Consider the following 17,272-nt stretch of genomic DNA (forward strand, 5'->3'; position numbering starts at 1 on the left):
TTTGTCGAGAAATCTTGGCCAAGGCCTGTCTGCAACAGAAACCCGAAAGGAATTCATCCATAATGGAAGCTCGGGTGAAGGCATACGGTGGGAATCTGGCACGGACCGCTCGTGGTAAAAATTTGAAGTGGATCATTTGTAGCGAAAACTCGGAGTGGGCCGCTTGCAGTAGAAGCTCGGAGTCTGGCCCTTGTAGGAGTTCGGGATGAGATCTACCTGCAACAGGAGTTCAGGGCGGAAGTCCGGCTCTCGTGGGAGTCCGGATGAAGTCTACCTGTAGTTGAAGTCGGGGATGAAGTCCGGCTCCCGTAAGAGTCCGGATGAAGTCTTCCTTCAGTGGAAGTCGAGGACGAAGCCCGGCTCCCGTAGGAGTTCGGACGAAGTCTTTCTTCAGTTGAAGTCGGGGATGAAGTCCGGCTCCCGTAGGAGTCCGGATGAAGTCTTCTTCAGTGGAAGTTGGGGACGAAGCCCGGCTCCCGTAGGAGTCCGGATGAAGTCTTCCTACAGTTGAAGTCGGGGATGAAGTCCGGCTCCCGCAGGAGTCCGGATGAAGTCTACCTGCAGTTGAAGTTAGGGATGAAGTCCGGCTCCCGTAGGAGTCCGGATGAAGTCTTCCTTCAGTGGAAGTCGGGGATGAAGCTCGGCTCCCGTAGGAGTTTGGACGAAGTCTTCCTTCAGTTGAAGTCGGGGACGAAGTCCGGCTTCCGTAGGAGTCTGGATGAAGTCTTCCTTCAGTGGAAGTCGAGGACAAAGCCCGACTCTCGTAGGAGTTCGGATGAAGTCTTCCTGCAGTTGAAGTCGGGGATGAAGTCCAGCTCCCGTAGGAGTCCGGATGAAGTCTTCCTTCAGTGGAAGTCGGAGACGAAGCCTGGCTCCCGTAGGAGTCCAGACGAAGTCTTCCTTCAGTTGAAGTCGGGGATGAAGTCCGGCTCCCGTAGGAGTCCGGATGAAGTCTTCCTTCAGTGGAAGTCAGGGATGAAGCCCGGCTCCCGTAGGAGTCCGGACGAAGTCTTCCTGCAGTTGAAGTCGGGGATGAAGTCTAGCTCCCGTAGGAGTCCGGATGAAGTCTTCCTTCAGTGAAAGTCGGGGACGAAGCCCGACTCCCGTAGGAGTCCGGACGAAGTCTTCCTTCAGTTGAAGTCGGGGACGAAGTTTGGCTCCCGTAGGAATCTGGATGAAGTCTTCCTTCAGTGAAAGTTGGGGACGAAGCCCGGCTCCCGTAGGAGTCCGGATGAAGTCTTCCTTCAGTGGAAGTTGGGGACGAAGCCCGACTCCCGTAGGAGTCCGGACGAAATCTTCCTGCAGTTGAAGTCGGGGATGAAGTCCGGCTCCCGTAGGAGCCCGGACGAAGTCTTCCTTCAGTTGAAGTCGGGGATGAAGTCCGGCTCCCGTAGGAGTCCAGATGAAGTCTTCCTTCAGTGAAAGTCGGGGACGAAGCCCAGTTCCCATAGGAGTCCGGACGAAGTCTTCCCGCAGTTGAAGTCGGAGATGAAGTCTGGCTCCCGTAGGAGTCCGGATGAAGTCTTCCTTAAGTGGAAGTCGGGGACGAAGCCCGGCTCCCGTAGGAGTCCGGACGAAGTCTTCCTTCAGTTGAAGTCGGGGACGAAGTCCAGCTCCCGTAGGAGTCCGGATGAAGTCTTCCTTCAGTGGAAGTCGGGGATGAAGCCCGGCTCCCGTAGGAGTCTGGATGAAGTCTTCCTTCAGTGAAAGTCGGGGATGAAGCCCGGCTCCCGTAGGAGTCCGAACGAAGTCTTCCTGCAATTGAAGTCGGGGATGAAGTCCGACTCCCGTAGGAGTCCGGATGAGGTCTAGCAGGTGGTCGACCACCACCGAAACTTGGGTGGAGTCCGTCCGTCGTGGAGAATCTGGCCTACACTGGTGGGGGTTTATCCGTTGGCAGAGCTTGGGAACGTTGTGGAGGCTCGGCCACCGAAGAGGTTCGGAAAGATGTCGTCGAAGGTCGGACATCGGTAGAATCCCTGGAGGGTCACTCCTGTCATGAACTTTGGCTGGGAGGTATTTTATACCCAACACCAGTCCCCCTACTTTCGAGTTCGAGTTTCGAATGAAGGAAGTACAGAAAAATTTTCACAGCCGAAGTTGTCCCCTCGAATCCCATGCATGATCATCCTCAGATATTCTGGTATTTAATGCGCGCATGCTGGAATCTTTTCAAATTAGGGCGATCCGAAGGGACCTTTCGAAATTCCCGCTGGAGCGTTGGCCCAAGTACGGCGCAGTAATGGCTTTGTCAGCTGTCAGCCACTTTTAGCCGCCTGTCATGACGAGTGGGACACGTGACGAGCGTGGGTCAGCCTGGGGAAATTCACGATCATTATAGCGTCGGATCCCAAGGTCTATTTAAACCCGCCTTTCCGCCTTCAGGAGCCTCATTCCGCCTGAAAGTTCTGTCGGTGTCTGCCTTCTCTTCGAGAGCTCTGACCCTCCTTGGCGTCTACCTTGGCCCTAAGCGTTCTTCGAGTCATCCCTGTTCTCGCACCTCTGCATCCATCGTAGCGACTTAGGTTAGTCCCGAAACTTTCGTTCCTTTTCTTGCCATTTAGGTGCCCCTTCTCCTCCATTTTTCTTCTGCCGCCTTCCTCTGGTTTGGTCCCCCGTAAACCTTTCGCCTCTTGTTCCGCCTGATTTCTCCAGGATTTTTAGGGTCCTTGTTTGAAATATCTTCCGACACCTCCACCTCTAGTGGTTCCCGGAGTTCGTCCACCTCAGCCCCCCAGAACCCCCACACTATAGACGGACCTACATCTAGGGCTGGGCCTCATCCAGTTTTTGCGCCGGACGCCATTCCCTGTTCTCTGACTCCGGATGAACTCTTACTGATAAGGGTTCAGTATGAAATTCCTTCGGAGTACGATCTGGAGCTTTCTGGTCCCACCGACCGGACTAGCACCCCCCCCCACCTGGCTGCTTCTGCCTGTACCAGGAGGCCTTCCGTGCTGGGCTCCGGCTTCCATTTCCATCCTTCGTCGTCGCTCTTTTCTATTTTTTAGATATTTCTTTAGCTTCAGTCACGCCGAATTTCTTTAGGTTTTTGATAGGGTTCCTCTCCCTTTGCCACGTAGTCGAAGTTCAGCCATCTCTCTCTTTGTTTAGGTATTTTTACATCTTCAAGCGCCATCCCTCGGTAAAGGACTGGTGGTATTTCTCCCCCCAGTTTGACAAGAAGAGGTTGCTGAAAGGTGCTCCCTCTTCAATCCACAACTGGAAGGGGAAGTACCTCTTCGTCCAATGCCCGACCTTGAGGCTGGGATTGCCCCCCTGGGGCTCCCTAAGGGACTCTATCCGTCGGGCTCCTAGCTTGGGGGAGGATGACCTTCAGGCCGCCCGAAAACTTCTTAGTTACTCAACTCCTTCCCTTCCCAACCTTCTGAAGGAGCAGTTTTTGTTCAACATCGGCTTGAGTCCTCTGGATTCTGTGAGTATCCCATCTTTCCTTTCCTCTTCTTTTCTCCTGCTCTTCTTCCCTTTCTCTCTTTTTTTTTTTTTTTACGCGTCACTTCTTCCTTTTTCACTCCACTACTGATTTTTTTTCTCTCTCTTCTCTCTCTTTTTTTTTTTTTTTTAGGAATGGACGTCGAAGCAGCACGGATGCTAGCTAGGGGCCTCAAGGCTCACAAAAGAAAAGGTGCCGCGGCCTCCGGATCGGCAAAGAAGGTCAGAATGGAGGAGACGAGCTCGGCCATGCCTGCCCAGGCGGCCCTCGCGGTCGACGTTCCTTCGGACGCCAAACCGCCGGCCCCCCGGGCCTCTTCGGACGCCAAGGCCTCTTTCTACAACATTTCTTATTCATGTGTGAAACCTTGTGATGTTATTAGCAAAATTGGGATACTATGCATATATGAACCATCTTCAGTTGGTGCATGTGATCCTTCTTCTTTATAGGTGAATTATTTATCCATGCAATAAAATATTTTAATTATTTTCTAAAAGTTATTTTCATTATATATGATAAATCTATATGTTTTTAGGATTGCATTTATTGAATGTTGTTTCTTATATGATTTATTTTTCGTTTATGATAGAGATATGCTTTAGGAGGAGATAATGTTATAGAGGAAGAGAATCATTCATCAAGAGGATCATTAAGAGAGATAAGGATCATTAAGGAAAACACAATAACTATTGTTACTTATATATGTTTTGAATGTTGATCGTTGAATATAGCAGTGATTGTATATGAAGTTGTGGACTATATTTTGTGATTGTGTGTGTTACAATTTTATTGTGATGAATATATTTTGTAACTATAATTTTAATTATATATTATTATGATTTAATGATATTTGAGAAATTGTATTGTTAAGCAAAATATTAAAAAGGGATGTGCAATAAGTGTATTGAGAAAATACGTGTATAAGAATAGACTATACAGCAATCACAAACCATTGTTTAAAATGGGAAATGCATCATTAAGAAACTATTACCTACACATAATTATGGTCAAAAAATCTAAAAAATAATGATCTATAATCAAAAACTTGTTGTGCAAAATTTTTAGAAAATCTAAAATTACTGTCCAAACATTAAAAACCATCGCTTAAACATAAAGACTTTATTGCCTAAGTATAAAATTTAAAACTGCTATCTAAACCTACAAATATCATTGCCTAAACATAAAATATTATTGTCTCAAATAAAAATAAATACTACAAAAGTCTTTAAAAAATCATTGCCTATATATGAATATTCATTGTCTAAAATGGAAAAAATCACTATCAAACTCTCTCAAAACCGTTGCCTAAACATTCATAACTGCTGTAAAAATTTATAATATATCGTTGCATAAAATCAATAATTGTTGCTAATCCCTTCAAAAAATCATTGCCTAAAAAATAAAAATTGCCACTAGAAGCTTAAAAAGAACCACTACCTTAGTAGAAAATATCATTGTCTTTTTTTATTACAGTTATTATAAATACTTATCAAAAACTACTGCCTAAAATTTTATTAGGTAATGGTTATTTAACTATTGGCTTACAATCAAAATACCAGTGTCTTTGATTTTAGGCAATAACCGTTAAACAGTGGTTGAAAAATCACCGCCAAAACTATTAGATAACGGTTTTGGACCTTCAAGCAATATTTTTTAGTTTTTACCTAAGGTTATTTTTGTTATAGTGAGTTAGGCATTTAAGAGCTCATTTTGTTTCTTAGGATGGTCTTTTATTTAGTTGTTATCAACCTTTTTAGTTTATTTGGGATGGCCTTTGGTTTAATTGCTATTCATTCATATTGCTTACTTTTGTTGTTTATATATTGGGATGAAACATGATGAACTATTTAAATGCTAGAACTATATTGTTTATTAACTTTCTTTCTTATTAGCCTTTGATATCAAATTAGGTTATCATATAAAAATTTTGAATCATGTTCGTTAAACACTAATCAATTCTTCTATTAACTAAATTTTTTATTCTACCTATAGTATTAAATTTTATTATTAATTATTTTAATTTGATATATAAAGTTCATAATTATAAATAAATAATTAGAATTATCTTCTATTTTTTTATTTTATATTCACTATTCTTTAGTTAACCATTTATGTAAAATTAATTAACTATTTAAATTAAATTATAAATTAATTAGTTATTTATGTAATTAATAGATGTAATTAAATTAATTCATATGTAAATAATTTATAAAAATATTTATTTAACTAAATTAAATTAAATATAAATATTTATATATTTTTTTATAGAAAGATTATAAGTTTATATATTATTCTACCTCTTAGTATAAATAAATATTATAAATTGATAATAATAATAATAATACTTTTTATCAAAGGATATTTTAATAATAATGTCATACAAATATCATCTATCTTTTCTTTCATTCATTTTATACCAAAAAGAGAGGGAATCACTCCTATCTATCTTTCTATATTTCACCAAATACGCACGAAAGAATGGATGAAAAATCTATCCTTCCAACCAACCATCCTCTTCCTCATCCATCTTTCTTTCCATATCCATCCTTCACACCAAATAGAGCTTCATCAAGTCCTTTGGAAGCCTTTTCTCTAAGAAGAAGCTGAAAATTAAGTTTTTAATCCATCCATCATTAGACTATTGTGATGGAGTGATCCAACTCGCTCACCTCTAGTTTCTCGATGTTGAACCGACCAATGTAGCTTGAAGGGACTCATCTTTCCTTTATTTAATAGTGAGTAAGCTAGTTGAAGCTTTTCTCTATCTTCCACTACTAATAAAGTGGTTGGCAAATTGATGATCAAGTTGGTAGGAGAAAATTGAGCCTAAATTAGAGGCTTGAGTACCAGAGAGCTATTTTCTTTAAAAAGTCCACATATTATAGCTTCTGAAACTTCTTGCAGTAGCATGAGAATTTTGAAGCTTTTAAAATGGTCATTTAAATTTGTGTACCATTATAGAGCTCAACTAAGATATCTTGAACTCTTTTGGTAGGGGCTCCTCCATAACCTTCTTGGTGAAGGGAGCTTTGTTCATCATCTCAAAAACATCCTCGATTTTGATCCTTTGCTCTTTTAAGACCTTGATTTAGTCGCTTATCTCCTCGATCTTATGATTGAAGTCAATCTCCTAATTGGAGACTCTTCCTAACTGATGTGGAGAAAGGTCAATGGGACTAAAATTGACTCTAAAAGATAAGTGGGATCAACCTTACTTCTGGCCCCCTTCATGGTCGTTATCATATAAATTAGGTTATCATATAAAAATTAGGTTATCATATAAATTTATTAGCCCTTGATATCAAATTAGGTTATCATATAAAAATTTTGAATCATGTTCGCTAAACACTAATCAATTCTTCTATTAACTAATTTTTTTATTCTACCTATAGTATTAAATTTTATTATTAATTATTTTAATTTGATATATAAAGTTCATAATTATAAATAAATAATTAGAATTATCTTCTATTTTTTTATTTTATATTCACTATTCTTTAGTTAACCATTTATGTAAAATTAATTAACTATTTAAATTAAATTATAAATTAATTAGTTATTTATGTAATTAATAGATGTAATTAAATTAATTCATATGTAAATAATTTATAAAAATATTTATTTAACTAAATTAAATTAAATATAAATATTTATATATTTTTTTATAGAAAGATTATAAGTTTATATATTATTCTACCTCTTAGTATAAATAAATATTATAAATTGATAATAATAATAATAATACTCTTTATCAAAGGGTATTTTAGTAATAATGTCATACAAATATCATCTATCTTTTCTTTCATTCATTTTATACCAAAAAGAGAGGAAATCACTCCTATCTATCTTTCTATATTTCACCAAAACGCACGAAAGAATGGATGAAAAATCTATCCTTCCAACCAACCATCCTCTTCCTCATCCATCTTTCTTTTCATATCCATCCTTCACACCAAATAGAGCTTCATCAAGTCCTTTGGAAGCCTTTTCTCTAAGAAGAAGCTGAAAATTAAGTTTTTAGTCCATCCATCATTAGACTATTATGATGGAGTGATCCAACTCGCTCACCTCTAGTTTCTCGATGTTGAACCGACCAATGTAGCTTGAAGGGACTCATCTTTCCTTTATTTAATAGTGAGTAAGCTAGTTGAAGCTTTTCTCTATCTTCCACTACTAATAAATTGGTTGGCAAATTGAAGATCAAGTTGGTAGGAGAAAATTGAGCCTAAATTGGAGGCTTGAGTACCAGAGAGCTATTTTCTTTAAAAAGTCCACATATTATAGCTTCTGAAACTTCTTGCAGTAGCATGAGAATTTTGAAGCTTTTAAAATGGTCATTTAAATTTGTGTACCATTATAGAGCTCAACTAAGATATCTTGAACTCTTTTGGTAGGGGCTCCTCCATAACCTTCTTGGTGAAGGGAGCTTTGTTCATCATCTCAAAAACATCCTCGATTTTGATCCTTTGCTCTTTTAAGACCTTGATTTAGTCGCTTATCTCCTCGATCTTATGATTGAAGTCAATCTCCTAATTGGAGACTCTTCCTAACTGATGTGGAGAAAGGTCAATGGGACTAAAATTGACTCTAAAAGATAAGTGGGATCAACCTTACTTCTGGCCCCCTTCATGGTCGTTATCATATAAATTAGGTTATCATATAAAAATTAGGTTATCATATAAATTTATTAGCCCTTGATATCAAATTAGGTTATCATATAAAAATTTTGAATCATGTTCGTTAAACACTAATCAATTCTTCTATTAACTAATTTTTTTATTCTACCTATAGTATTAAATTTTATTATTAATTATTTTAATTTGATATATAAAGTTCATAATTATAAATAAATAATTAGAATTATCTTCTATTTTTTTATTTTATATTCACTATTCTTTAGTTAACCATTTATGTAATATTAATTAACTATTTAAATTAAATTATAAATTAATTAGTTATTTATGTAATTAATAGATGTAATTAAATTAATTCATATGTAAATAATTTATAAAAATATTTATTTAACTAAATTAAATTAAATATAAATATTTATATATTTTTTTATAGAAAGATTATAAGTTTATATATTATTCTACCTCTTAGTATAAATAAATATTATAAATTGATAATAATAATAATAATACTCTTTATCAAAGGGTATTTTAGTAATAATGTCATACAAATATCATCTATCTTTTCTTTCATTCATTTTATACCAAAAAGAGAGGGAATCACTCCTATCTATCTTTCTATATTTCACCAAATATGCACGAAAGAATGGATGAAAAATCTATCCTTCCAACCAACTATCCTCTTCCTCATCCATCTTTCTTTCCATATCCATCCTTCACACCAAATAGAGCTTCATCAAGTCCTTTGGAAGCCTTTTCTCTAAGAAGAAGCTGAAAATTAAGTTTTTAGTCTATCCATCATTAGACTATTGTGATGGAGTGATCCAACTCGCTCACCTCTAGTTTCTCGATGTTGAACCGACCAATGTAGCTTAAAGGGACTCATCTTTCCTTTATTTAATAGTGAGTAAGTTAGTTGAAGCTTTTCTCTATCTTCCACTACTAATAAAGTGGTTGGCAAATTGATGATCAAGTTGGTAGGAGAAAATTGAGCCTAAATTGGAGGCTTGAGTACCAGAGAGCTATTTTCTTTAAAAAGTCCACATATTATAGCTTCTGAAACTTCTTGCAGTAGCATGAGAATTTTGAAGCTTTTAAAATGGTCATTTAAATTTGTGTACCATTATAGAGCTCAACTAAGATATCTTGAACTCTTTTGGTAGGGGCTCCTCCATAACCTTCTTGGTGAAGGGAGCTTTTTTCATCATCTCAAAAACATCCTCGATTTTGATCCTTTGCTCTTTTAAGACCTTGATTTAGTCGCTTATCTCCTCGATCTTATGATTGAAGTCAATCTCCTAATTGGAGACTCTTCCTAACTGATGTGGAGAAAGGTCAATGGGACTAAAATTGACTCTAAAAGATAAGTGGGATCAACCTTACTTCTAGCCCCCTTCATGGTCGTTAGGGTGGAGGTGGCTGCTACCTTATTTGCCTGATGGAGGGGTGGCCTATTGTTGTAGGTCTTGCATCATCACCTTAAGATCTTTCACTATTGAACAAACAAGCCAAACTATCTATATTTGGTAGCCTTCGCAATCAGGCTAGGAGGTGTAGACCTTGGGGGGCTAGGTAGGGAGCCATTGGACTCTAGCTAGACAATCTCTTGGTTATTTCTTCTAAACTTCATGGCTTTCTTTCATTTCCATGGACAATGCTAATCTGTTATGGCCAATCGCATGATACTAATGTGGCCCACCTCCATAGACCTTCAGGCAACAAGTAAAAATTAGAAAGTTTGCTGGATTGGCTTCAGGTAGTCCCTTCGATGCTTAAGTCAAAAGGGGTTTCTTTGGTGGAAAGTAATGAAGAAGAAGAAAAAAGGATAATTATGCGGACACCAGAGAGTAGTGGAGCCCTCAGTTTCTATGGAGGGCCTTTCGAGTCTTTTTATAACTAGGATTCCATATGTTTGGTAAATTGTATTCCAACAAATTTTGGATCATATGGTAACAATCTGTTGATGTGATACAACAATCCATGGATATATTGTGATTATTTGATATATGATGGAATTGGTAGAATCTCATATGCATTTAGGGTGGAGGCTTTTCTTTGCTCAAGTTGGTTGCTGAGGTCGTCAGACTGAGTTGACAGAGTATGACTCTGAAGGTCGGTTGCTTTTGGTTTGCTCATCTCAGATTTTAGGTCATCTCAGGGATCCAATGAGAATGCCTTACAGAATTTTTAAGGATATTCTGATTGCCATGAATAGTGAGCTGGATAAATTTGGTCATGCTATATCTTCTTGATCATTTATTACCATAACAAAAAGTTTATTCAATTAAAAAATAGTAATTATTTTAGATACTTCTTGAAGGCTCTCATTCATAGAAGATTTAAAAATTTGTTTGGAGATGCTAATAGTTTGAGTTGGTTAAGGAACATTTCCTAAGACAATCATAGGGCTTAGTACTCATTACGTCGCAAAATCGATAATGAATATAGGATTGCCACAATGTGCCATCTATTAGGATTACGTGGTCTTATACACTTAATTTTTTATTAATTTTTAAATTAAATTGTGCAATCTGAATACAGTGAGCATTTTTCATTCTTAATATGAGTTAGCAGGTAAGACTTTATTGGTCGATCAACAAAAACATTTTCACTATCCATTGGGTTCCACTTGGATTGAAAGAAACAAAAGAGTTCATCCCTAATTTTCTCCACATCTTTGAATAAACTCCCTAGAATTTGTCCCCCAACAATGCGATGCATTTTCAATTCCTTCTAACAATTATGGATTTGCATAAGAATGTCGAGCTCCGATTCCCCGTCCCTTGTAGCCACTACAATCTTAACTTTTGTCGATAAAAAATTTCCTATCGCAAAAGCAAAGAATTGGATTCAGAGGGGTGCCCTCATGGCTAGACCATCTCCTCTGGAGTCAAGCCATTCTGTTCTATTGTAACAAATCAAATGCAAACTCAATTTCTTCTAAATGATGGACTGCATGCCTGTTCCGTCCTCCAAGGATCTTTCGTGGTACCAACCAGCTTGGAGACTCTATTTATGGCATGTCCATTAATAGGCAGAGACCAAACGCCTTTTTTTTTTTTTGGTAAATATGACCAAACGCTCTTCAATTGCATTTAAGTAATGTTGTCCAAGCTAATGTGACAGGCCACCTTCATGATGAAGTTATCGACTATTTTACTTCAAATAAATCTATTTCGATAGATCTCATGATGATGCTTTATTCTAAAGATAGAAAATTATTATTTTTTAATCTTTTTTAAGATAAGATTTATATTTACTTTATGGTTTTCTCCTTTACGATGAGTGCATCAAGAAACCGCTTCAGCCCGGTCCACGCGGCAAAATTCGATGTGTTGAAGCTTACACGTAACTTCCTACCTGGCCTACAAGCTGTGACGTAGCCAAGTCCCCCACCACCACCCTCCCTTCTCTAAAAGATTCGAAGAAAAGCATTCTTCTTTTTTTTTTTTTGTTTTTTATAATGAGAAGCACCCTTTCTTTTTCGGTAGTAAGTTGTAACAGCTCTATAAATTAAAGCCTGAACTAATACACTTCAAAAAAAAAAAAAAAAAAGCCTGAACTAATAAACAAAGAACCGCCGTTAGGAAACCTCTCAAACTTCGTCTCTGCCTCGGATCGTGAAAACCGACCTATTAACCCTAACCCTTGTACTCTTTGTACTCCTCCCAAAGCTTCTTTATTGGCTCGTCCATGGCGGATTACAATCAATATCCTTCTCACGGCTACGCTCCGTCGGCCCCGCCGATGCCGGAGCCCTCCTCCGGCCACAAGCCCTCCTCCTCGGGACAGCCTTCGGCGCCGTCGGGATATCCTTACCACGCCCCTCCGTCCTCTTATGGCTATTCGTCCCCCTACACCTTGGGTGCCGGCGGCGGCGGAGCGGCGGGGTACTATTTCCCTCCAGGCACGCATCCCGAGATCATCCGTAGCTTCCAGGCCGTCGATCGGGATCGGAGCGGCTTCATCGACGAGTACGAGCTGCAGGCGGCTCTGTCCTCCGGGTATCAGAAGTTCAGCCTTCGCACGATTCGGCTCCTCATGTTCCTTTTCCAGAACCCTAACAACCCTTCCAAGATGGGTGAGCCCTCCTGAATTTTCTCCTAAAAGAGCCTTCTGTTTCCCCAATTGGAGTGCTCTTAACTAATATTTATGACCTATATTACTTCAGTGACTTCCATAATCAATTCTAAAATTTTCTTTATGAAAGTTATTTTTTTATTATCTACCCATCAAATTTCTTCTTTTGTGTAAGCTTTATCTTTATAATTTTTTCTTCGGTGCTGATTTCTTTTTTATTTTTATTTTTTTCTCATAGGGCCTGCTGAGTTTGCTGCTTTATGGAATTGTATCGGGCAATGGCAGGTACGCTGTAGCATTCATATTTCATTACTGTGCTGTCTTGTTTGCAAATATGATAAATTATTAATGTGATAAATTGAATATGATTTGGCATTTGATGTTGTTAATGTTTTGTAAGTGTAGAAGGAACCAGAAATCGTTGAACTAATATGCGTAATTTGTGGATATTGTACCTGCATTGGATCTAGATCCCCAATCCTTTCCTTATATGGCCTGACAACTTTGATAAATTTGATGATATTGATATCTTTTGTTCTGTTATGTGTACCGCAGTACAAGCATATAAGCTCAATGATCCTCCTGGATAAATGTAATGTTGTATAATAATACACTAAGATATGGAGTATGGAAAAATTTGTTTGTTCCACTGGCTTGCTCTGGAAAACAATGCAATAGACAATACACAGAAACTCAATTTTCATTAATTGTTCTCTAGTTTAAAGATGTCATATTAAATGGTGGCCTCAGTTAGTTTGAAGACATTTTGAATCATTATGATTTCATTATTTTGGTGAATCTTCCAAATTGAATGGAAGCATGGTGGCACATGCAGAAATTCATATTGATATGGACTGGTTTGGGAGTGGGTTCTGATAGATCATGGGATATTAATTTACCTAAAACCAATTTTAATTTCTTACAGCTTAGGGGATGCAAGGTAGTTGTAGACTGACTTAATATCAAAGAACCCCACAAATGACTACTAGTACTACTGCTGCTGCTACTCCTATTCCTCCTCCTCCTCGTTAGCAATTGATTCTAGGGATGTTTCTTGGTTCACTAGGATGGCTGATCAAAGGATGTGGACAACTGTGATTCACTATAATGAATTTGAAACTACAATTTAATCCCTGTTGCAACCTTGTTTTATTATATTACCAAACATATTGCTTTCTCCTACAAAATGGATATAAATGATATCATCAACAAGGTTTCTTCCCTTTATGCTCTAGGTTGAACCTGAAGAAGAGACCATTATATTATATAACTGACATTGAACATGATTGAGGCAACTACAAATCCTTTGTAATACTGCTTGTTGTTGTGATGGTATTTAATTCATTTATTTTACTACAATCATATTTCTTACCACTGACATGGTGCATAGAATATATTAATGGTAATACTAGGGTTTATCTGAATTTTGTTACTCTATGATTCCTGCTAGTGATTTATGCATTCATTGCTTGCTCTTATATTTTCTCCCCTTAAAAAGAAAACTCGAGCTAATCATTGAGTTATCTTATGCACTTAGTGTAAAGGAGTGGAAGAATTGATAACTACTCTTCTTCCTTTTGGGGGACATTGTTTTTCTTAAATGGCATAGAAGTATACTGAAGTTGTGTTCTCCCCTTCTTTATTCAGGGCATCTTTGACAGATTTGATAGAGATCGGAGTGGCAAAATTGACTCAATGGAATTGAGAGATGCACTTCTAAGTCTAGGATATGCAGTTCCACCTTCTGTTATTCAAGTTCTAATATCCAATTACACTGATGGGAAAACTGGCAAGGGTGCACTTAATTTTGACAACTTTGTTGAGTGAGTATTTGTTTTCTGATTTGATGTCTTCGTTCAATCATGCATTGAATGACTGTTAATCTGATTTATGGATTTGTTGTATATGCAGGAGTGGGATGATTGTAAAGGTAAGGAAATGAAACTTCATTTTAGTGAAATCTCAGCATCAGTAGACATGATAAATTTTCCTTTTGTATGTCGGTTAGAGCTTTTATCAGGTGGTCTTGTGATACAAGTCGCTGAAACTTTTGTTTATTAGAGATACTCAATACTTAAGCCTTTCCTAGATTTGTATGTAAATGCTGATCTGGTTCTTGGAGACTTTGATTTGAAATAGAGTGTATGTTCATCCAACAAGACAGTTTAGGTTTGAACTTTTAAACAAATAGTATTGTTGTCTCCATGAAGAGGATTAGTTGGGCACCTGAGGCCGTGATTGATCCTGGCATAATCAGGCATTAGGTTTGGAATAAGCCTTATGCCTGCTAAACAACCTTTGGGAAACAGGGATAACCCAGGAATAGTTGTGCTACTCAAACACTTATGATAGGGATAACTATTTGATGGTGGAGCTGTCAAAAGTTATTCGTTGTTATAAAAGGCATCATTTATGCCGTGGACCCAACAAAAACCTCATCCAAAAGGTATTCCAAAATCTGTGGCCAGACAAAAGTCAGAACAACTTACGGAATAACTATTCCTATAGGTGTTACTTTTGCTTTTGCAGTTTATCTTATTCCCGAACCAGAGGCAGCCTTATAGAAAGAAATATATTTTTTTGAACTCCTATAGAAAGAACATGTTATATGCATGGTTGTACACAAAAAGCAAGCTGTTGCAAGAAAGGGAGCAACTTTCTTTTTACCAATAACTTGAAAGAACAACACTTTAGAAGGAGAATCAGACCATCTTACTCATTGACTGGGCAACCTTTGATGCTATAATTGGTGATTATTAGTTTATACTTGGTCGATATGGAGCTGAGTCACGTAGTCCTTTTGCTCCTCCTAAGGTGATCAAACAGGGTTTTGGCTTCAAAACGTGTCAATATTTTCCACATATAGGAGTATCACTCCCTGAGAAAAGTAAATCAGGTATGCTAGCTACTTATATCTGAATGAACTTTGTTATCTATTTTTGCAGGGATTAACAGAAAAATTCAAGGAGAAAGATACTCGCTACACTGGCTCAGCAACTCTTACCTATGATACTTTCATGTCAATGGTCATTCCCTTCATTGTCCCATAGACTGGGTATGGTTTAATACCTGTATTACTGAGATTATCTTTGGCCTCCTAGTTTTGGTATGCTGCGTTTAGTTCATTAGGTATCTAGTTGCTATATATTTATGAAAGAAAAGGTTGGTATCCTTGACAGTTTCTCTGTTGCAGGAAATTGATATTGTTTGACTTTAGCGTTGTATCATGTTTGTGTAAGTTTTAAAAGATTTGTCAGAATTTTTTTTTATTAAGGCAAAATGCTTATTGTTGCATTTGAAAATGGTGCCTTAGCATATTGAGCGAGTGGTACAACTTAAAAGTGGAAGCTTAAGAGCACAGGTCGTGGCACAACGACAAGGTTGTTTCGTTTTGACAGGCGGTCGCACGTTTTAAATATGGAAATGGTTTCTTCATATGCCAGGCTGCATGCGTCATATTCTTTCCGAACCCTGCAGTGATGCGTGTCTTGTACTTTTTTTTATTTGGTATAAAAGAAAAAAATCACATTGGTCGACTCTTTTCAAAAAAAAAAAAAAAAAAAAAGGAAAATCACATTGGACTACAGACCAATGCTTAGCCGTGCCGGAATACATACAGAGCATGGTTCTACGAGGGAAGATATGTTGGACGCTGCCTTGCTCATGGCATGAACTGAGAGAGACTTGCAAGTATCTCTCAGAAATAAAATTAGTTACAAAATTAGAAAGCATGATTACAAGCGTTGTCTTGTTACCTTCACATGAGGTCGTTCTTGCTAAGACAGCCCGAGGGTTCTTTGACCTTGGTCTTAAACTGAAACTGTGGTCCATCTCCGTCTAATTTTGATCATTAATGATTCTTCTGCTTTGTCTTCTTAATTCTTTGATTGAGGGGCTTGCTTTAGGAGTTGGGCCACAAATGACTCGTTCTCAAGCGCTTGGAAATTTCTCATTCCCCTCAACATATCTTTTTTTCTCGATCCATATTGTCCATAGCTTTGTGTGACTGGGATGGAGTTTGACCACGTTGAGGATAGGTTAAGGATTCTCCTGGTGCTTACGTACTTTTGGGCCTATCATTTTAAAAGTCGGGATTTTAGAATCTTAATATGGTATCAGAGTTCATCGATTTTTTTTGCTTATAGGCATTTTCACGAACTCCTATGTGCATGTGGTTAGATTCTCTCGAGTCCATCCATCTAGAAGCTTAGGTTTTTAAATAGAAGCTTAACGGACTGCTCATGATTTGGCTAGATCTTATCCCATGGGGGTCCATCCACGCGAGGCCAGATGGGATGTTGATGGAGAGGGAACGTGCATTATGACTCTGGCTGATGAGCAAAGAACTCAAGGGAGGCTCCTGCTCGAGAGGCGGGGTCCGGCAGTGTGTGGGACGAGTTATCCCTTGCTATGCTTTTTTTTTTTTTTTTAATTATTATTATTTATAATTTTTTCATGGTACTAATTATGGGTTTTATCATTTGGCATTGTTTTGTTCTTCTAGGTTGCGGCTAGATGTTAGTGGATGGGATTTTTTTTTTTTATACAATCGGATGGTCACACTAGTCTAGTGCGAGTGTAGTCCAGAAGATCAGAGTACAAAATATCATGCAATGCTCTTAGACAGTCGTCGTTGTTGCCCAGCTATGCAATCCAAAAGGGGGGGTGAATTGGATATTTAAAATTTAAAAATTAATTTAGAACCATAAGGATTAAATAACAATGAGCAAGTTATATGTAAAAAGAGATTTAAGCAAAGTGTAGAAATGAGATGCAAGAATGAAAGAAAATAAAGAAACTTAGAAAGAGAGCAAGTAAGCACAATACAAACAATCAAGATTTATAGTGATTCGCTGTCAATCTTGCACCTACATCCACTTTCCAAGCTTCTACTTGAAAATTTAAATCCACTAAAATGTATTCAACAAGAATACAAAGTCGGTACCTCCGACTCTAGCTATCCCAAGCTACAACACTTATTTTTCGGATACAAACCAATCCAATATAATCCGATTCAAGGTTCGGATCAACCTTTCCAAGTTTTGGAATCCTTCCAAAACTAAGGATCAAGACAAAAATAGAGTATAAGAGTTAATCACACGGAAAT

The 17,272-nt window shown here is 37.9% G+C and overlaps 1 protein-coding gene across 3 annotated transcripts; it reads left to right on the forward strand.

Annotated features, from left to right (window-relative positions):
* The first annotated feature begins 11,620 nt into the window (after positions 1-11,620).
* On the forward strand, positions 11,621-16,621 carry LOC105033753 (probable calcium-binding protein CML48). Of its 3 annotated transcripts, none has more exons than XM_010908663.4 (6): positions 11,621-12,166; positions 12,404-12,450; positions 13,813-13,988; positions 14,077-14,095; positions 15,111-15,220; positions 16,420-16,621. In XM_010908663.4, exons 1-5 carry the CDS (start codon positions 11,779-11,781, stop codon positions 15,213-15,215), a joined length of 735 nt encoding a protein of 244 aa, XP_010906965.1. In that variant the 5' UTR covers positions 11,621-11,778; the 3' UTR covers positions 15,216-15,220; positions 16,420-16,621. The 3 variants fall into 3 exon arrangements, with proteins under 3 accessions (XP_010906965.1, XP_010906966.1, XP_010906963.1); XM_010908664.4 differs by lacking the exon at positions 16,420-16,621 and adding an exon at positions 15,479-15,746; XM_010908661.4 differs by lacking the exon at positions 16,420-16,621 and having other exon boundaries at positions 15,111-15,467.
* Positions 16,622-17,272: the final 651 nt, after the last annotated feature.

This window comes from Elaeis guineensis, chromosome 7 (assembly GCF_000442705.2).
Source record: "Elaeis guineensis isolate ETL-2024a chromosome 7, EG11, whole genome shotgun sequence".
NCBI lineage: Eukaryota > Viridiplantae > Streptophyta > Magnoliopsida > Arecales > Arecaceae > Elaeis > Elaeis guineensis.